The sequence below is a fragment of the Taudactylus pleione genome, unplaced genomic scaffold (genome assembly GCF_031769625.1).
Source record: "Taudactylus pleione unplaced genomic scaffold, aTauple2 ptg000019l, whole genome shotgun sequence".
NCBI classification, from domain to species: Eukaryota; Metazoa; Chordata; class Amphibia; order Anura; family Myobatrachidae; genus Taudactylus; species Taudactylus pleione.
Window position 1 is genome coordinate 13013986 of NW_028284421.1, and position 22124 is coordinate 13036109.

General features: G+C 43.5%; 1 protein-coding gene across 2 annotated transcripts in view; it reads right to left on the reverse strand.

Annotated features, from left to right (window-relative positions):
- APBA2 (amyloid beta precursor protein binding family A member 2) overlaps window positions 1-22124 on the reverse strand; it is a 416211-nt gene that overhangs the window by 117571 nt on the left and 276516 nt on the right. For both annotated transcript variants that reach the window (XM_088443436.1, XM_088443426.1), the window contains exon 6: window positions 10060-10205. In XM_088443436.1, coding sequence (XP_088299562.1) covers window positions 10060-10205 — 146 coding nt within the window. The remainder of the gene's footprint in view (window positions 1-10059; window positions 10206-22124) is intronic.

Here is a 22124-nt window from a genome sequence, read left to right on the forward strand (position 1 = left end):
GCCACATTATATGTCTACTCAAGCACTTATTAAAAATCCTAGTTTTATTTTCAAATCTGCTTCTGAGATCGCTCCTGCTACCACCCCGGGTCCACAAACAACCCAGAACATAACACCCTAAACCTTACCCTCCCCACCCCCACGGCTATCCGCGCTCGGCGCCTGGTGTCCCTTCGATCGGGATGCTGGGCGTTGGTCTCCCGGCATATGTCTAATGACAGGTGTCGGCATATTGACGCCTGTCTTTAGACCCTTGCCGGGATATGACTGTCAGGAGCCGGCTGTCGGGATCAGGTCCGCCGGCTTCATGACTGCATACCTCCAAAAAATGCCCAGATTTTTGCCGGACAGTGAAAACCGGCAGGTGTGAAATAGCCCTATCAGTACAGAAGATATATATGATAAAGTTGTGGTTATTGATGGAAACATTCTTCTAGACTCCCTACCAGTAATCACTTAAAAGGACACAGGGCCTGATTAAGAGATGTACATTCATCAGAGAATGAACGAACATCTCCGATGGTTAGGGGTCAGCACATGCGCAGAACGGATCCTGCGATCTCGCTCGCAGACCCCCCAAGCCACAGCATGACTGACATGCTGCTGCGTTTCGGGGGCGTGTCTGGTGGCCGTTTCCGGGAAACAAAGGTGTGTCACCTAGGTTTTCCGGGAGTGACAAGGCCAGGGTGCCTGGCCTCTTGCATGACCAGGCACCGGCCAGGCTGCAGAAAGCTTCAATTACTACAGCCTGACCAAAGGAGCAACCAGTGATTCCAGCCTGTGACGTCGGTCGCAGTGCTGGGATCGCAAATGCAGCAAGGAGGTGTCTGACACCTCCCTCTGCAATTGCATACAAGTGGCTGTGCAAATCCATCCAAATCCACTTGCACTTGTATGTGGCTCTGCAAATCCGTCCATCTCTAAATCAGTTTCACAGACAATAAGCTACCTTTGGCAGAAATTTGCACATAACAGACAATATCATGGACCCAACTGCACAGTAAACGTTAATAGAATGTCAAATAACTCTAGTTTTGCCAGGGTTAACACATATTTGTGGATGTTATTTGTAGCTCCTATTTATGAGGCAACATGTGTAGTATTTTAAGTTTAATGGTCCTTTAACTGTAACTACAATTAGTTGGACAAATGAAATATAAACTTAATTGATTACATTATAGATGGAGGGCGAATAATAGAAAGATTGCGAGAGGGATCCTTATTTCTGCAGATGCCTACAGCAATTTCCTTATGTTTCCTTAGAAATTAGTATTAAGCACATGTTAAAGCATAGTAAACTATAATAAATGTACAATAAATATCAAGTGCTTTAAATACCAATGAAGAAATATTCTCCATACATAATAATATAATAGTAATTATTATTAGTACTATTATAATTATTATGTTATTATATTTGTAAGCACCCAGGTATGTGTGACCAGTGGCGTAACTAGGGGGGGTCGGGCAGGGTGCATGCCCTGGGCACCATGGGACCGGCGGCGCGGGGGAGCGCCGCCGGCCACGGTCCGGCCCGCCCTAGTTAGCCACCAGTGTAGCGCCAACCGCAGTGAGTGCGGTCAGCGCTACACATTTGCATAGGACCGGCGCTGGCTTCCAGCGCCGGTCCTGTGCTGCACAGCTGAGCCCGTTCCCTCCCCCTGAGCGCTTGCCCAAAAGCGCTAGGAGGTGGGCTCAGGCTGTGCATAACACACGCATCGCCGTCAGTGCTGGCGGCGATGCGTGTGTTAAACAGCAGCCAATGAGAGTCAGGTAGACTCTCATTGACTGCTGCAGCACCCACTGCAAGAGCCGGGCTTCCGTCCGGCTCCTGCAGTGGGTAATGGGACAGACGTCATGACATCATGACGTCTCTCCCATAATGCTGAGTGCGCCAGCCCGGGAGGACTGGCAGGCGGCGGCGGGAGCGGTGTCGCGGACCGGAGCAGCAGCAGCGTGGATTCAGGTAAGTATATTTTTATATATATTTTTTTAAACCTGTCTGCACTACTGGGGGCACAATGGGAGAGGAGGGTGGCTACTACTGGGGGGACCTCTACTGGGGGTGGGGGCACAATGGGGGAGGGGTGGCTACTACTGGGGGCACCATTATTGGGAGGACCTCTACTGGGGGGGCTACTACTGGGGGCACTTAATCGGGAGTGGGAACCTCTACTGGGGACTACTACTTGGGGGGGGGGACTACGACTGGGGGCATTATAAAAGGGGCCTACTACTAGAGGCACTGCACTGGGGGGACCACTACTGGGGGCAATAATAGGAAGGGCCACTACAGGGGGCACTGGATAGGGGGGATCACTACTGAGTGCCTGCATAAGGGGGACCACTACTGGGAAAACTGCATGGGGGGCACTACTGCTGGGGGCACTATATAATGGGCACTGCATAGGGGGGGACTATTACTGGGGACACTATATAAAGGGCACTGCATAAGGGGATACCGCTACTGGGTGCACTGCATTGTGGGGACTGCTACTGGGGGCACTGCATAAGGGGGAACTCTACATGGGGCACTGCATTTGGGGGGCCACTACTGGGGGTACTGAGTAAGGGGAACTAATTGGGGGCTGTATAAGGGGGACCACTACTGGGGATACTGTATAAGGGGCACTACTATGGGCCTGCATAAGTGGGACCACAACTGCATATGGATAGGAATGTTCAGCGTGAAAATAAAGGGGTGTGTCATGTTGACATGCCCGATTTTTAAGTGACCACACCCATTTTTTTGTTGCGTGCGCACATCGGGGGGGGGGGGGGGGGAGGGGGGCTCCCTTTTCAAATTTGCCCTGGGCTCCAAATACCTTAGTTACACCACTGTGTGTGACAAGTATAATATGAGTGTCCATCATATTTGTAATACTATACATATAGAAAACAGCAAATATAGTACATGATTCAATGACATAAAAATTCTATAATAAGTTCAATAAAAAAAATTATCAAACTGGGGATACTGCGATTCAGGGACACCAGAAATAATTACATTGAAGAGTTTTGGGCTACCGGGTGCTCAATAAACATACAGCACATTTAATTTTTGGTTTCAAACATGCATGTTAGAAGGCTGAGTCCATGCACTGCAATCATGTCAGTTATAAACAAAAATCCTCCTTAATGTCAGATATAGGCAAATCTAAAAAACAGAAAACCGTATTTTCTCTAGAAAGATCCCATGCAGATGTTAATCGAGATCTGATCCCATTTGGACACAGATTACTAACTATCCAGATTACTAATTACAGCACAGTATTGGCACCTTCTGTGAGTCTGCTGTTTAAAAGTTTCATAAAGACTATAAAACTTCTGTAAATAACATATACTGCAGGACCTTTTTAAAAGTTGAATGTAAATGCAAGTTGTGGCAAAAGTACAGTAACAGTGTGTTGAATTAAACTGCAGCCAAAATAGCGCAACTGCATTTGATTGGAGGGCTAGACTTGTAGGTGTTCATATCATGGTGCAAGCTGATGATGATGATGTCAGCGGCAGGTCATGTCTGAGTCTAAAGCTGGGCATCCACTACAATTTTCTGTCAGATATCTGTCCAATCTGGCTGGTTGGTATGAAAACCTGGTAATGTATGGGAGCAAATGACATGTCAATGTCGTTCATTTGCTCACAAACACTGGAAAAATAGCAAAAAATGGTCGTTCATACAAATTTGGTAAAACACACAAATGTAACCAATTTGAACATTTTTTTTTGTCCTTTTTTCAGTGTTTAAAAACCATATGATCGACTGTCATTTGCTCCCATACATTATCAGGTTTTCATTCCAACCAGCCAGATTGGACAGATATCTGACAGAAAATTGTATAGTGGATGCCCAATTTAAGACACACACTATAATGTGAATGAAGTAAGACTACAACTGCTGGACTACAGTGTACTAAACACTTATTTAAAACAAAACAAAACAATAAAGCATGAAACATGCTTCCCAAACAGAGCGTACTCTGGGCCTGATTTAGACCCGGTCGCAAGCGCTGAGCGCTCGCAACCGGGTCGAAGGTGGCCCAGAGCGCATGTGCACGACGGAGCCGGCTCCGTCGTGCACATGCGCGAGACCCGGATAGCGACGGGCAATCAGTCGCTCTGGGTCTCGCACCAAAGGGGGCGAGCTGTCGATGTTGAGTGACAGCTCGCCCCGTTTGGTGGGCGGGCCGGGGGGGGTGGCTGCCCAAACGGAGGCGTTCCCATGAGAAGTCACAAGTGATGTCAGTGGAGAGCTTCCGGCTCTGTTAGAAAGCTCTCTGGGGCTTGCGATGGGCGAGACCCTACCACAAGGTCACCCATAGCTATGCGAGCGGCCAGGAGGCCGTTTAAAAAAAAAAAGCCTGGCCCTGATTCAGAGCGAGCGGCTCTGAATCAGGCTCTCTGTTTGGGATGGGGAAGGCTACTCATGTGTATATAATGTTACGAAAGGAAAATATTTTATATTTTGCAAGTTGCATTTCACAGGCTCCAAGTGTTTTGGGTACTTTTTATATACACTCTCCTGCCATTTACTGTTACAAGTATATTGTGTCCTATGTTTTGAGCATTTCTGTACTTACAGTAAATGGCACATCCGCTCCTGTGGGGAGAAGCTGCATTAGCCACCTATTCCGAGTTGGTCACGTCTCACATCTGCTGCCAACTCAGAAAAGATAGAAATATGCAACTTTTCTCTTGCATGCATTTTCCGTTTGCGTCCAACTCTGAACAAGGTCCATAAGGCACTACTGCCAAAATAATCAAGAGAAGATGCTGGAACACTGAAATACATTGAATCTTAGGCACTGGATGGAGGGCCTGATTCAGCAAGGAACGCAGTTGCTAATACGCACACAATCGGCCAATTGTTGCATTCTGTGCATGCGTTTGCATCACAGTGCGCGTGTGTGAACTAGCAATTGCAATGGGAACTGCGTTTGCTGAGGCTACGCAGACCCAGAGCAGTGATTGACGGGAAGTGCCATTTGTGGCTGGTGACAGGGGGTTGGTCGGGCGAACGCAGGCGTGCCAGTGCATTTAAACGCCATTGCAGGGGCGTGCATAAATTATCCACTGCGTGGCCATAAGCAGCCATAGCACTGATAGCGTGTGTGGCTGGTAGCAATTTCTGAGTAAGGTCAGGGCTTGTGCAAGTGTGCATATGTGTCCGATGTTACTCGATGTTACCGATTGCTTCGCTATGTTGCCCCAGTATATGTATGTGAGTAAGGGGAAGTGGGCGTCCTTATGTCTGGCTGCGTTTGCAATGTGAATGCACAGCGCTGATATTAGCAACTGCTGTGCGTGCGTATAAGGCCCAGAGAGTGCTAAGATCACATGATGCCTGGAGGGTTTTATCTTTATGTTGGTTGGTTATTTCCTGATTATTCAACGTTATCGTTAATTATTTTTTATTTAGTAATTGTTGCTAGTAATATATAGTTCATTGTGGCATTTTACTGTGTTATTCATTACTGACATGAATTTAAATGCTCATTATGCTTTATAAATGAATACGTCACACTATAATGCACTGTACTGTACAGCACTTTTGTGTTTTCTACAAAGTATTTATCAGTGAAGTATGTTTTATCTTCAGTGGTCCAGGTTTATATTCTGTATTGTGTTTCTGTGAACAGCTAAATACGTATTTAATTGTCATTAGTAGCCACACTTTATTTTATATTTTATACAATGGAACACAACGGAACTGAATGACTGCAAGTATTATTGCTCATATTTAATCATAGTTATGTAAATTTTTTTCTAATTAGCCCACATATATGTTGTTTTGACATCTTAAATTTGATTTTAAGGGCCTGATTCAGAGTTGGGAAAAGAGTAAGAAATAGCAATTAACTGTGTACCTGGACAAACATTGTTGCAATGCAAGAAGTGCAAATACATACATATTTTTGCATGTGGGGTAAGCATGTACTGTAGCCTTATTTTTACACTGCAACTTAGATTTCAGTTTGAACACGCCCCTTCCAAATCTAAGGGGTATTTTTATCGAAGTTTGATTTTGATTTTTGTGTGATTTTCCATTCGATTTTGCATTTGGAGATTTACTAAAGGCAAAATCAAACGAAAATCGAACATAAAATAAAATCCCAGCCAAATCTCACTCAAAATCGATTATCGGCAAAACATTACAAAAACCATCATAGAAGCCCCTGACTTACTAATATTCGATTTGAAATCAAACACCAAATCAAACTCCAAATCGAATATAACATTTTCAAAATAACAGACCTGCTTCACACTGGTGATTTTAGCATTAGCAGGTGTGAATTACACAGATGTATGCACAGATCAGTGAGATCTGTGCATGCTTCTGTGTAAAAACTTGGCAAAGTGTTACATTTTATATGAAAAATGAGATAGGGTCCCCCCCTAAAAGCACAACCAGCACAGGGCTTTTCTGATCCAGTCCTGGTTGTTAAAATACGGGGGACAAAATACGTTGTCTAAGGATGGTACTTCCCGTATGACAGCTCAGCCACGGCATTTCACTTAGAAATCCAAGCACTGAACATTTATTGGCTAAGAAAGGCGGGCCTCTGCCTCTCTCAGACAATGAATGGTTCTCACTCTTGACTTCAATGGGGACAACCGCTAGGTTCTAAAGAGACGGAGAGAGACAGAGGCTCGTCTCTCTCAGTCAATGAATGCTCAGCCCATGCATTTCTAAGTGAATCTCCGTGGCTGAGGTGTCATTCGGCAAGTCCATGGGCTCTGGTCTTTGCATTTTTTGTTTTGTGAAGACGTGGATGCCTACATGGAGAAGAGGACGTGTAGAGGGATTGTAGGGGAGTACTGTATGTGTAAGTGTGAGTGTAATAAAGTTCTACTGTCACAATGTGTGAGTCTTGTCTTTATTTTAATATTTATTTTGCAGGTGAACTAGGGGCACCAGCGGGCCCTTAATGCTCCGCTTGCTGGTACTTGTAGTTCTCCAAGTACCAGCATGTGGGGGAGGCTTGCTGGGACCTCTAGTTCTACAGTAAAAGAAAATTTTATTCATTCTATCTTTATACACAATCAACCCGGTACCCACCGGCCAGGAGTGCCGGGGATAGCCCCGAGCTATCAGCCCAGGCCAGGAGTGCCCTGAACCACTTTATTGGAGGGATCCCCACCTCCCCCGGGATCCCTGGCCTGGGTTGACTAGCAGTCAGGTATAATTTTTTGGCAGGGGCAGCCGGTGAAAGGGCACCCCGGCTGTGGCATTACACCCCCGCTAGAAAGAGTCCGGTGCTGGTTTTGGAAAATACGGGGGACCCCTACACATTTTGTCCCCTGTATTTCTAAAACCAGGACTTGCTCACTGAGACTTGTGCCGGTTGTTTAAAATATGGGGAAACCCCATGTCATTTTCCCCCTGTATTTTCACAATCAGGACCGACTCAGAAAAGCCTGGTGCTGGTTGTGCATTTAGGGGGGGACCCCATGTCATTTTTTTATTTTATTTTACTTTTTTTATAGGTTTGTTGACACAGAAACATGCACGGATCTCACTGATTTGCGCAGGTTTCTGTGTAACTGACACCTACTCATGCAAAAACTTCCAGCATGAAGCAGATCTATTATTATGAGGATTTTAAGTTTGATATTGTGTTTGATTTGTGTTCAGTTTGGACATGGGAATCCAAAATCAAACAAGAAATCAATAGTCAAAATCGAACCACATCGAATTCGATTTAGAATAGGCTTACAAAATCGAATTTTTGTAAATATGGGATTTTTACAGTGATTTGTACATTCGATTTGATCCGGTTGCAGGTGTGCTAAATCGAACATAAAATCGAATGCAAAATCGAACTACAGTATGATAAATATACCCCTAAATCTCTGAACATTTTACATCTGCTTCACCTGTAGTGCAACATGGTTTTACCAAGATGCACAATTACTTTCTACAGTATATCTTACTCTATTCCAACTCTGAATCAGGCCCAGTGTGTTTTGCTACAAGACAGTGTGATTTATTTTTTTTTAAATGAAAAGCTTTTGTTTTAATTCAGCAAGGATCGCTATGCTGGTAGAACGCACACAGCGCAGTTGATAATATTAGCGGTGAAATGCAAATGTTTGCAATCGCATTGCGATCACTGCCTAACATAAGGATGCCCACTTCCCCTTACACACATCCGTATACTTGGGCAATATAACCAAATAATCAGTAACATGGAGCAACGTTGGACCCATACATACAGTTGAGGCAGGTCAGACCTCACTCAGGAATTACTAACTTCAGCGCACGCTATGAGCCCTCATGCTGCATATGGTAGTGCAGTGGAAAATTTGTTGCACACCCCTGCAAGGGCGTTGCAACGCACTGGCAAGTCTGGGTTCGCCCAACCACCCTCCCATCCCCCCCCATCCCCCCGTCACCACCCACAAATGGCACTTCCAGTCAATCAATGTGCTCTGGGTCTGCGTAGCCTCTGCAAACGCATTTCCCATTGAAATTGCTAGTTCGCACACTGCGATGCATACGCATGCACAATGCAAATTAATCGACCGATTGCGTGCGTCTTTGCTGCTGCGATCCTTGCTGAACCTGGCCCATTGTCCATTGTGGTATCGGTTTACTGCACTGCAAGACCCTCTCATATTTGTAGTTTGTATGTGAGTGATGAGTCATATTAAACCTCAACCTTTAGCCTTAACTGTTGATTAATTGGAAAAATAATTCAACAATGCTACAAAAAGAGTCCTTCTATAAGGGAGCAAGAGAAATAAAGGTGCCATTTTACACCCTGGTAGAACCATGTTGCACTGCAGGTGGGGCAGATTAAAAAATGCATAAATATTAATATATGAGAGGGGTGAGTCCTAGCTCAAATCTAAATTGCAGTGTAAAAAAATGTTTCCAGCAATTGTGGGCTACATGCAAAAGCAGCCAGTATTTACGTTGCATGCAAACAAAAAAAATTATTTGTATACCTTGCAGTGCAACATGGTTTTTCTGGGTGCAAACTTACTTATGGTTTTTTTTGTTTTGTTCCCAATTCAGAATCAGCCCCACTAAGAGCAATTCACCACTATTAAACAATAGGTGCAGGACATATCATTGAAAGTAGGTAAAACTATGTCAAATTAATACTGCTCCCAATCTTGTAACTTGGACCCAATGTTTTTTAAAGACAGCGCTTACCTCAAGTCCACATCACTCTCCTCTCTTGCTGGCAGATATGTTCAAGATGCAGATGACAGGTAAATTTGGGTGCTGTTAATGGTTCCAGTGCCCTAACTAGTTTCTCCGCCATTATTATCTAGGGCGATTTCTTCAGAAGGAAAGTATTAATAAGTGGTTTCTATGCACTGATATCTATGTAATAGTTATGTCAGTATAATGTCCTTATGTCTGCTTGTCTTTAATGTATTACTTAGTAATTGTGATATTTTTTGCAGCAGCACAATTTCATTTATTGTGCTCCTATCGGTGGTTTATCAAATCACCATTTTACATTTCTTAATGATGCCAGTTTTAAGCCTGCATTCCGCTTGTTAGAATAATTACTTTGTTTATGCTTTGTCTATTAATTAGCAGCCTCTGCTATATACAGTAGATGGACAACAGATGTGACTGAGAAGTATTTTAGGAAGTCTATACAACTCTCATCTAATTTATAGCAGACTTTCTCCCAAGTCTACTGGGACTTCATCTTTCTCCTTGACGACCAATATAAATATACACCTTCAGTTGTCGTATTCCCACCTGGTTTCTCTATGGCTTTGATAAGTATATCTACAGGTGTCCTCATTCTAACAAGTGGTAAAAGCTTCCATCTCACCAAGTATATCATTATACCAGGCAAGCAGTGTGAATATAACACTATTCTTATAATTAGATGCATAAAACATGTGTCAGGTATCCACACAAACCTATGGCCCTTCTGTTATTCCTCTCATGAGTACATGACCTGAGACACCAATAACAGTTGTACTGTATATTCACCATTGGTCACACAAACATGTTAAGCCACATGCTGAAAATACATATTTCCTCACTACTTTAAAATCAGTGTGGCCCCTCTTCCTAGTCCTTACCTTCACACGGCTCACCGCTTCCTGTGCTTGCATCATCCTGATATTTTTGGATGGATTGCGCTCTGACAACAGCTGTGTGGACCCCAAGAAATTGGCGGCAAAGATGATTCCATCAATAAGATCTTCAGGTTCACAAGGACCAGGCACTGGAATCAGAGATCCACAGACTTTATTGGCAAAACTTAATAACTGATCAACATATATTTTTTTTACTATGTTGACAGCAAATGGTGAGATCAAAGCCAGTTACTAATACTGATCCTGACATCATAAACACACACATTACAACATATATAGGATGATGAACAATACCCCTACTGTAACTTATAAGTACAAGAGAGCAGGTGATTTTATACAGGTCAGCCCCAGTGCTTCTTGCCTTGGGTGGAGTAGACGAGAGGCATCTATGTTAGTCCTTCTTTAATCAGTAGAACCCAAGCATGGTCTGCACACCCAGCAAAGCCGGGGCCTCTTGTGAGTAAACCCTGCACCAGTTAGTCCTGCTCACACACAATTGTACAAAATTCTGAAGCAAGTCTTCACCCCCAGGACACAAATGATCACCTTACAAAAAATGAAGGACACCTAAAACCACTAAAAGTTTTAATAGCCATCTATTCATTTGTTTGTATATGTTGTAATGGTGGTGACACTGCAGAATTTTTTTTTTACTTGTAATGTTGAACAACTGGCAGAAAAAGAGAAACACATCACCTACACTTGGCCGGATCTAACAAGAATTACCCCAAACGTGTAGCACCATATTTCTAATGGATTACAATTACATACTATGCAACTTCATGGCTGTACTACAACCTCTTTTATATGTAATACAACATCATGACACATTGACATTACATTTTGTAACATAAAAATCATGCTTAAATGTATTTATTTAAATTTAAATATGCTTAAAGCATTTTCTTTCTAATACTGGGCATACACTATACAATATATCTAGTCATGGCAAAAAAAACTTAAGGTATGGTTTATCTAATAGGGATGCAGTTTATATGTGTAATTAAATATATGGAAACTCCTTATGTCTCAGTACAATAATCAAATACATCACCTATCAGCCCTGTCTGACAAACAGAGACTATCCTACAGACTGATATAAAATATAGGAAATAATATACAATAACCACCTCACAGCGCCCCTCATCAATGTCCACCTCTCACAGCACATCCCCTTCAATGTCCACCTCACAGAACCATCCAACCCCCCCCCCTTCAATGTTCACAGTACCACATACTGCCCCGTCACATATTATCAATGGTCTCACAAAGCCTGGCTGCCTGCACCTATCTTATACAAAATTATCATTTTGTACACATTTTGTTAGAATGAACATTACTCACAGTGCACAAAGGCAGAATAGCATTAAGTTACTGAGACTGTAGTATTTGGGAAATTAGATACTGGTCTATAGGGCATGCCGCAGAGGGGGACATGTCTGTTACTGAGTACAATGCTGCTAGAATTCAAAGCCTACTAGTCACTAGTCAAACCAGGCTATGGAGGTGTGTTCAGTGCTGCCCAGTACAATGTTGTGCCCAGTGCTGCCCAGTATTATGGTGTGCCCAGTCCTGACCAATACTATGAGGCACCCAGTGCTGAATGTTACCTACTGCCAGTGTGCTTCTTTAATAGCTTTAAGGGCTGCTCAGAGCTGGTGGCAGCAGATATTGCTGGTAGTCGGGTTTGGCATCCTCTGTGTGCATCCTCTGTGTGCAGCAGTTGCTGACAGTGGACCCAGCACAATGAAACGTCCCTCTCCCTTTGCATTCATAAGACAGCAGAAGTAATCTATCTGAGGGAGGCATGCACAGCAGGAGGCCTGACAGACTCCCCCCAAAAGCCCCTCTCTACAGCCCCTTAGGTTCTTGGGAAAGGAACCCTGGTCGACAGTGGCCATCTTTTTGTAGTCTGCTATGGGGGCAGCCATTTTCTGTTAGCCCCTGCTGCTCAGCTAGATCTGTCCAGATGGCCGTAGATCTCTAAAATTGTACCAGTACCCTGCCCTGCTGGCCCAGCCTGTCCCTGTCTCCAGTTGCTTCTGAGTCAGACAAATTTTGCCCATATCTCTCTTTGGGCCTGATTCTGAGGTGGGAGTAAAGCAAATAAGAGCAAATAACTGTGCACCGTGGCAAAACACTGATTAATAAATTCCCATAAATTATTTGGCAAATGTACAAAGCAGAGCTCTGCTCTGCAACATGTAAATGCATTAGTACAGTATATGCATTAGTCCTAGTCGTTTACTGTACTGGGGATAGCGGGGGGAGCTCCTCTGGACTCCACATATAGCAAGCAATTCTCAGACAGGAACACTTAACAAGCTGGGCAGGGACTTGATGTGATAATGTAAATCATGTCATCAAGCCCAGCCTACCTCAGTGAACACTTAGGCAGAAGTGTGGTGACACATTTAGCCTTAGTAACTTACTCGCATACTGACATTAAAGACATCATCAAGTCAGGCCTACACTTTATTTTCACACCTTCTCTTTGCATCTCCCATATAGTTGGTATGAAAAGTAGGTAAGTAGATCTTAAGTAGGTTTGTGAGCACCAGGAAAAAAAAGCAAAAGAAAGGCTGTTCATGTTGCATTAACCTACCAATATTACGTTTTCCTCAAGTGTTATTATTAACTATTCTTGTAACAGTATGTAAATGTTTGTAGCACCTGACAGACATATTTCATTGTTAGCTATTGAAATATAACTGAAAATCATCCTTGCGCACCAAATGGTTATTGTTAATCTAAGTCTGAAAGGTCATTTATTACATACAAAAAGACATATGCTTGACTGCAGCCACAAGGCCAAAAGCGGCATGCGTTCCCTGCATCCAGCGCCAATCAGATAGGAAACCGCAGAGTTCCACTGAATCATTTTCCTCTATCTAAATACTGTGTCTAATGTTAAAAATGCTACAAGCTTTTTATTTCTAGATCACTGAAATGTCACACTGTAAAAGTGGTCTAAAAGAAGAAATGTTTAGTTGATTTCTTATTCCCATTGAGTATTTGGTCTGCTTGGTATCTATAAAGTTACTTAAATGACCTCGCTTGTAAACTGCATTAGATCACAGGAGTATATTATGTCTGTATGATTCTCTTATCTGTTCTTGTCAGACTCAGTGCTACCGCATTCTCATGAAAAGCCCTAAAGCAGAGCAGCAATGCTATAACTACCTTTTATTCTAACTATAGAGGGTCAATTGCAGCTCTTTAAACTTCCATGTGCTGCTATATTTTAGAAAGGGATCTAAGTTTCCCTTTCAATCCTTCAGTCAAACAATAGAGTTCGAATTTATATTTGCAAAATCCAGGTATCTGAGCTATTCAGCACAATGGTAATACAGGCGATATCACTGGTACCTCCTGCTTACCCTTTAGGTCCGATCCTGGCCCGCAGTCCACATAATGTAGTATGGGGAGCTTCATTCAGCAAACTCCAAAAATACTGTTTTTTGAGTTTGACTGTAAAAAACAATGTAATTTGGTGTTGGTCCCAGAGCCCGCTCCTTTCTATGGGGAAGGGGTCCTTCCAGCCCGTCTGCCCTGTTTGTGGGTATGTGTGCACTAAAGTAGTAATGATAGGGGTCACGGGGACTGCTGATTTTCTAAGGAGCTGTCCTCATAAGAGAGTATTATTGAATTCCTCTGGTAATTTGGTATCCAACACCATCATGCACAGCAAGTCGAATACCTAAATAATGGAGCCTTTATGGTGTATTGATGAATAATGTATGCCCCTTAGTGCTTAATCTGTATATCAATATGAATAAACTTCACCAAAAGCTCCCCAAACTGAAGGTTTGTGTCATTGTTGGCCTGGCATAGACAGCGACTAGGAACTAAAACAATAAAACACCCCCCAAAAAATTATTATTCTATGTACTGTACCATTTATGGTTCATACTACACGTACAAAATCCGTTATTATATACACATGTACAAAAAATAAGTCATAATGACAAAAAAATAAATATATTAGAAGTCATAATGACAAAAGTCCAATGAGACCAGGCTGACCAGCAGTACCAGGACTCTGATGCAGTGGGGCAGTGGCGCCCTCACGTGCTTTGTGGGAAATCCTCCACTGCATGTTTAATATTAGTATTAAGGTGCCCATACACAGTGCGATAAAGCAGCCGATCCAAAGGATTGGTACAATTTGGCTGCTCTATCGTACCGTGCATGGGCATGATATCAGACAGAGCGCACACCCGTGGGGTCGTACATCGCACCCCCAGATCTTACTGTAGGTTCAGTTGATTTGGGGATGCGATGTGCGATCCCATGCAGCGCTATGCGGGTGGGGGAGCTGGCATATCGGGCGGTCGGCCACCCGATCACTCTGTGTGTGGAGACCACCCAATATGTCGGACGTCGGATCCCCCGTCGCGTCGCACAGTGCATATCGTACCGTGTATGGGCGGCATTAGAGATAACATAGGGCAGTAAAGTTAATTTTCCCAATGTTTGCTTTGTATTAAACATACAACAGTGTCTGGCTATGGGACCCTCTGGTAAATATACTGGATAATCTGAGCCATTTGTCTGTACATTTTTAATATGGGAAACTGTGCATACGTGTCTATCACATGACATTCATATGGCTTGTTGTCAGTAGTAGATTCCAAAACAATGACAGGAGGGGCACCATAACCTGACCCCGCTGTCCTGGTGCGTATCTCTAATCCTGCCTTTTTAGATAGGGGCTCATACCCTTAAAGAATAGCGCAAAGAAAATGTAATGGTGTGCAGGTGAAAGTAATAACCCACTGTGATTCATTGTGTGTATGATAAAGGAGACAGAAGTCATGAGTATATTACATACTTGCCTACTCTCCCGGGACTGCCGGGAATCTCCCGAAAATCGGGTGCCACTAAGCCCCCCGGAATGGTGGAAGCCCCCCTGCGACCCTCCCACAATAGTGGGCAGTCCAAGGGTGCGATGATGCAATTTACATCATTGTAGCCCAGCTCCCTGCTTTACAATGCCGGTAAAGCACTACTGATACCTTCCCGACCCTCCTGGAGGGGGCTGCCAAATTGTCGGTAAGTATGGTATATTAGGGATGCAATCGGGAAGCCGGCTGACATTTTACCGACAGCTGGCTTCCCGACTGTCATATAGATGTAGACGCTGCTCATTTCCCCGACGCCGGGAGACAGACGCCCGGCATCCCAATCTTACCTAGGGACGATCGGGATTTCCAGCGCCGTCGGGCTGCCGCTGCGGGGATCTGTTCCAGTGTCGGGCTGCCGCTGCCGGGAATCCCGATTCCGTATATTATAACCAAAGAAGTCTATCTATTTAGTATACAGTAATAAACAAACAGTATAAAAACATGTTTACAGTACATGGACATAAAAATATGCATGTTCATTATGGCATCTTAAAGAATGTATGTGGACCTGTTAGGCACTATGTAAGCCAGTAGCTTTGGAGAAAAAAATAGAAATGCCCATAATACAAAATCTAATTTGAGGGGGTTGTAGTGCTTCCAAAATTCCAGGTTGCAATCTATAGTGGATAGAAATCCAGTAGACCACCCGTCTAGCATATATTGGATTGGATGGGGTGGAGGGTGATGGAAACAGTGCCATCTTGTTGTCAGCTCTTATATGGGGTTTACAACAGTAAAATAATTTCCTCTTTTACAATTACAAAATAAGACGTGAAGATTGGCCGATCTTGTGATTGGCATTGTCACTTTTTTATGCTAGCTACAGATGTGTCCATATACTGTACATCTAGCCTCCTTGCACATTAAACAGCCCTTCTAGTTGCACTATGCCATGACGCGACTCGGTAGCACTGAGCATCTTTTTGTGCAACTTTTTCCTTTAACATACATCTTATTCACAAACCAATGCAAATATGGCACACAAGCAGCTCATACTGATTTAAATGGCATGCAGCATGCATACATTCTGTGTGTGACTGCGGATATACTGTATCTGCATATAAAATGCTACATAACAGTGTCACAGCCGCTGACTCTGTAACGTAGCATTTCGCATGCAGATATAACCACAGTCACACACAGAATGGTTATAATTTTATTATTAAAATAGTCTCACAATCTCAGACCCAACTGGTGCTGAATCCTGTTTATTTTTCTATTTTCTTTCTGTATCATTGACACCTATTTTTCCCCCCCTTCAGCCTCACATGGACTGGCAGGCCTCCGATGTCTCCACCTTTCTGTTTTTGCACTCACTATGCTACAGTACCTTGCTTGCCTCCCTAAATCCAAATTCCAACTTGAAGGATGTCTCTCATTATGCTTTTACTTGGCATTGGCGATGGCAGCAGCCCATGGAAATTGTAAGCCACCCAAATGTGCTGGTTACTACAGCAACACTGACAGTCACATGACTGACTTGCGCTGTCATCTATGGAACCAGTGCAGTGTGGAGCTCACACTCGACTCTCTCATCCCAGGCTCTACTTTCCATTCCTGAACAGTGGTAGATTCCACCTCCCCCTTTTGTTTTGGGGACAAGCAGGAACTTGGGCACCAAGTTTCCCAGAGCACAGACAAAGTACTGCTCCTTGAAATCAACATCCAGAGGTGAGCAGGCTAGGGGTGTCAATTACCTGTGCCCATCCAGCAGTAATGGACCAGTAAATGGTCTGTGAAGTTATACAAATTTTTTTAATGTTTTTTGGAACTGGCCCCCAAGTGATGCAGTCTGGAAACCAGCAGACGTGATCCCGACATCCGGCTTCCCGACTGCTTTATCCCGGCATGGGTTAAATGACAGGCATCTATATCTAGACGCCTGTCATTTTCCCGATGCCGGGAGACAGGCGCCCGGCATCCCGATCTAAGGGATGCCAGGCGCCGCGAGCGGACAGCCGCAGGGGGGAGGGTTAGGTTTAGCGGTCCTGAGGGGGACTTAGGGTTTGGCACCCCCCCAGGAGGGTTAGGGTTAGGCTAGGGGGAGGGAGGGTTAGGGTTAGGCACCCCCGGGGGGGACTTAGGGTTAGGCACCCTCCCGGGGGACTTAGGTTTAGGCAGTGGGGAAGGGGGGGGTTAGGGTTAGGCACTTACAGGAGGGTTAGGGTTAGGGGGGTTAGGTTAGGCTGCCGCTGCCGGGAATCGAACCACGCGGCCGGCGGTATTTCATACCGATTCCACCCCCAATGGTATCAGTATGCAATTTTGCAATTGTGTAGTATTTAATGAGATGAACAATTTCAGACAAAGGGGTAGATGTATTATAGCGGCACTTAACGTGCCGCTATAACGCTTCCCGCTTCGCCTCTTTACCGAGGCGAAGCAGGAAGCACTACCGATGAGATGTATAAACATCTCATCGGCCGGAGAGGGGGAGCGTTAACTCCCCCCTCCGGCGCTACCCGCTAGAGACAGCAGCGCATCAGCCTAGTGCTGATGCGCTGTGTCTCTCTCCCGGCCGGCTCCACTGAGCATGCGCGGGATCTCGCAAGTATCGCGAGATCCCTGCGTGGAGGCGTGGAGTCGGAAGCCACCGCAGCAGGGACAGCGTTGTCCCTGCTGTGGGGATAGGCTAACCTCAGGCTGTAGCTGTCGATAAGGACAGCTACAGCCGGCCGAACGGCCATGCGTTATGACCATTCGTACATGGCCCTGCCGTCGGCGCTGCTATCTTATAGATAGCAGCGCCGATAATGACAGGGGGCACAGCGCCCCTGTCATTTACCGCCCAGACCCCCGATCATACATCGGGGAGAAGCGGTATCAGCGCACATAACGTGCACTGATACCGTTTCTGGGCTTCGTACATCTCCCCCAAAGAATAGTAATCAGTAACCAAAATATTGTGCAATTCTGTATGTAAGTATGTATGTGGCACTGCAGCTTTAAATGTAAAACTTTCTATTTTTTATCAGTCAAAAATTCAGCCTTTAAGTTCAACTACAAATGTCAAATATATAATTTACTACTAGGAACATCAGTTAAGCTTTTTAAATATCAGATGCCCTTTGATAATGTGCAAGTTAAGGAATCCATGTTAAGATATTATTGCCAGTAGAGGAATGATTATTTCATCAGGATGGTATGAAAATGGTAATGATTCGCTAACAAGAAGTAAGTAGAATGAGGAAATAACGGATGCTCTAATACTGTGCTCAGAAAGTCAGACACGAATTGTCATTTATGCCCTACTGTAACAGCACAATCCAGATAAAACAGTCTTTTTATATGCACTATTCTATTAGTCTTTCAAATGTACAACTTGAACATTTACAACCACACACTGTACATCTGTTTATTTAGTGTAAAATACATACATTTATACTTTGCATGACCACCTCTACATCTGTATGGTCGCATGTGACACACGTGCCTTCTTATACTTGGAGAGGCTGAAATGGAGCAAGGGCTAAGGGGTCCGAATACAGTAATGGGGTGTGTGCATAACTGCAACTTAGGCAGACAATGAGATACAGTTATGCCTTCCACTTGCAGGCTAATAATGACATCAGCACTAGCTAGCAAAGTCTGATTGGCTGATTCCAGATCGAATGCTGACAGTGATAGGTGCTGTCTGATTTCGGAAGTGTATTTTAATACATTTGTTTTCATTTTGCACGATACAGTGTTTTTTTTCATTTAAAAACCTAATAGCAAATTTGTTTTTTGCTTCAAAAAATACTAGAAAAACTTCCTTGTGCTTACAGTATATAAGTATATCTGATGTACACATATACCTGATGCATATGGGATGTGTCCAAATCAGCATATTGGTGTAAGTACACCATTTTTATGTCTTGTTTTTTACCGGTTTTGTTTGGGTGAAAATGCATCCAACTAAGGCCCTGATTCAGACCCGCTCGCTGCCACAGGCAGCTCGCAGGGTCTGTGGGCGTTTTCTTTTCTCTCCTGCCGCTCGCAAAGCTGTTGGAGACCTCCCACAGCTTGTGCAAGTGGCCTGGAGACTGTCGCGATTATCGCGACTATCGGCCTTGCGACAAGACCCTGTGGTAGGGTCTAAGCTTCCGCAAGGCAGAGTGGACTACTATGTGGTGTAATGTGAATCAGGTGCACTATGTGCGGTGTAATGTGGATACGACTGTGCTACTGTATGGCGTAATTTGAATTGGGAATACTATTGTGTGACCCCGCCCCTTTCTTTTGAGACCACACCCCCACTTTAAGCACTGATCGTCATCATAATCAAAATATTATAATAATATATTTGGAGCTGTGTGGACTGCACCAGGTACTGGCCATGCCCCCTCCAAAAAAACTTTAGAAGCTACTATGCACAGTGACGCGAACACACTCAGCACAAGGGGGCAGTTCCAGGGGAGTGGGGCAAGCAGTCTGATCGCTCCCACTTCTCCTCTCTGCCCACTGGCAGCAGCAGTCTCCTATCTCTCACTGCCCGATTTGCCGTTGTGGCTATGCTGCTATACAGATGCGGGCAGCTAGTGTAAGCATTTAGTGGAGGCAGTCTCTGACACCGCCCCCTCCAATCGGCCTGGACAGGGTACTGGCTTCCCTGCCACTACCTTCTTGGTACCCCTGAATATATTTAGTTTTATATTTTTTTATTTCATTTGGTGTATTGCCTGCCTGAAATATTAAAATCTGTTGAAATTATTTATGCAGTAATATATTTTTTAATGATATCATCAAAGCACAATTTTTATTTTAGGGCAAGCACATTGCTTTAAATAAAGTATACCTTCCCTCTCTCTAAATGATACATAATTATGTAAATGCAAACAAGTATATAACAGATACCACTGCTAATACTCAATATGTGCATCTGCTATTAGATATAACTTCTTCCTTCTGTTTCTGTTGCCTGTTGTTCCTTGTCACTTCTATACCTTTGCCTCATATCTGTCCATTGCTCCTTATGTATGGAAGAGATATGGAATGGGGAATATGTGTACTACTCTTGTCTTTTCTCCAAATTCCCCATTACATATTTATGTCTCCTACAGATGTGTCCTTAATAAGCTAATCTCTCCAAAGACCCCTCACTCTCATGCCGCAGTGATGGATTCAGTAGCGTGTCATGTTATCTGCTGTTCTCTATAAAGATTCAAGTTTATCTAAGTTAAATATGCATGAAAACTGCAAAAATTGTAATAAAATAGCTAAAACTAGTGAAAATGTAGCAGAATATTAGCAAACAACATTACCATAAAGTAGCAAAGAGCATCAATGTTGTTGTCTATCAATAAGAATAACAATGTGGCTAAATGTGGTAGATTCTGTAGTATATATAATGCAGAGATCTATGCAATACGTGACAAACAACCATGTATGATAACATGAGATTACATTTTTAGCCGTATTGTCAGGCTTATGGATAGACCGAAACATTGACTGTCATAATAATATTTGCTACTTTCTCTCTTATATTCTGCTACTTTTTCTTTAATATTCTGCTTTTCTTTTTTTTTTTTTTTTTTGGTAATAGGTTTATTTTTTTTCTGCCACTTTTGTGCGAAAATGCTATACTAAGTGTAGAACAGTGGTGCAGCAGTGCACAGCCTTAAGCTGGGTACACACTATACAGATATATCTGCAGGTCGAGTGATCTGCTGATATATCTGCAGATATCTGTCTCTGGCTGCGGGTCCCATCCCCCTCCACGCGGCCTCTGCTGCAAGTGTACAGGCGGTCGGTAGACCGCCCATACACACTGCCCGATGGACAGATGGACAGATATACAGATGGACAGATATATCTGCAGCAGTGCCGACGCAATATGTCTGTGAACAACGTAGTTTACATATATATCGCTGGTACACACTGGCTGATGGGCACCCGGTATGTTGGCCGATTAATTGATCACCCAATATATCTATCAGTGTGTACCCAGCTTTAACGAAGCACTCCATCTCGCGCCACTCTGCTGAATATATGTCGCGCTCAGACCAAAGCTAACTAAGGATATATCTGTATCACCTGCACCAGTCTGCCAAGCATGTCAGTCCCATTTTTTTTCCTTCTTATTGTTCCTTTCATTGTTTTGTTTTTCCATTCCATATGTTTTTTAGATCAATGGTTCTTAACTTTGCAAGTGCTCGTGCCACTTCAGTTTTGATAAATTTTTCTCAAACCACTTGTCAATAATAATTATTATTATTATGTATGATAATTTTGTAGTGGAAAATTAAGTAAATAAGTCCATGTAAGCCTCACCTACAGTCCTAAAATCCAATACTAGAAAAATAAAAAAAGTATCTATCACAACCTCAATGATCAATTTACAAAAAAAACTGAATCCGCATACATAAAAAATGAAAAATTACCTATCCATTTCATTCTCCTATCAAGCATATTACAAAATGACATTTCAAATTATTGTAAAATTACAATAATAGCTTCAGAATTTTATTTACATCAAAAAAAGCAGAAGGATATACTGCAGCAATGATGCTTAGTATACACCGAAACATCGCTAGTGGCTGTATTGTTAATGTTTTTCATCTATGAGGGAACATTTCATGTTGATCACACCAGAAAGTTCTTGAGATGCAACAGTGGAGCCAGTGGAATGGAACATGTATTGAACAGACACTACATAAGTAAAAATGTTGGGCGGCATGTCATGTACTCCCATCTTGAACACTCCATACCCCTAGGGGGTACAGGTACCCCTGGTTAATAAGCCCTGCTCTACATATTAGGAGGGTATTGTAATTGGGGTCCAATACCAGCACAATTAAATTCCATCTACCCTCAGCTACACTAGGAATTCATGAGCTATATAAAAGTGGCATACAGTATCTGAGTTATTCCAGCACATGCTGTAAAAGCACCACCTAGTTTCTCTGTGTAATATCATTCACTCCCTCTTTTGCGATCTTATTTGTTTGCCCTCCGCTCTTACTGTAGTTCTTGTCAACCTCAAGTTTATCGGTTTCCTTTGTAGGCATCAAGTATCTTGTTATCTTGGTTGCAGTCCCCACTTTTTTTAATAGGAGCTTGTACTACCCATGCCTGATATCTGTCGCCACTCCTATAGTCAGCTCTAATGCTGGGTACCAGTGGCGTAACTAGGGTATTTGTAGCCCAGGGCAAATTTGA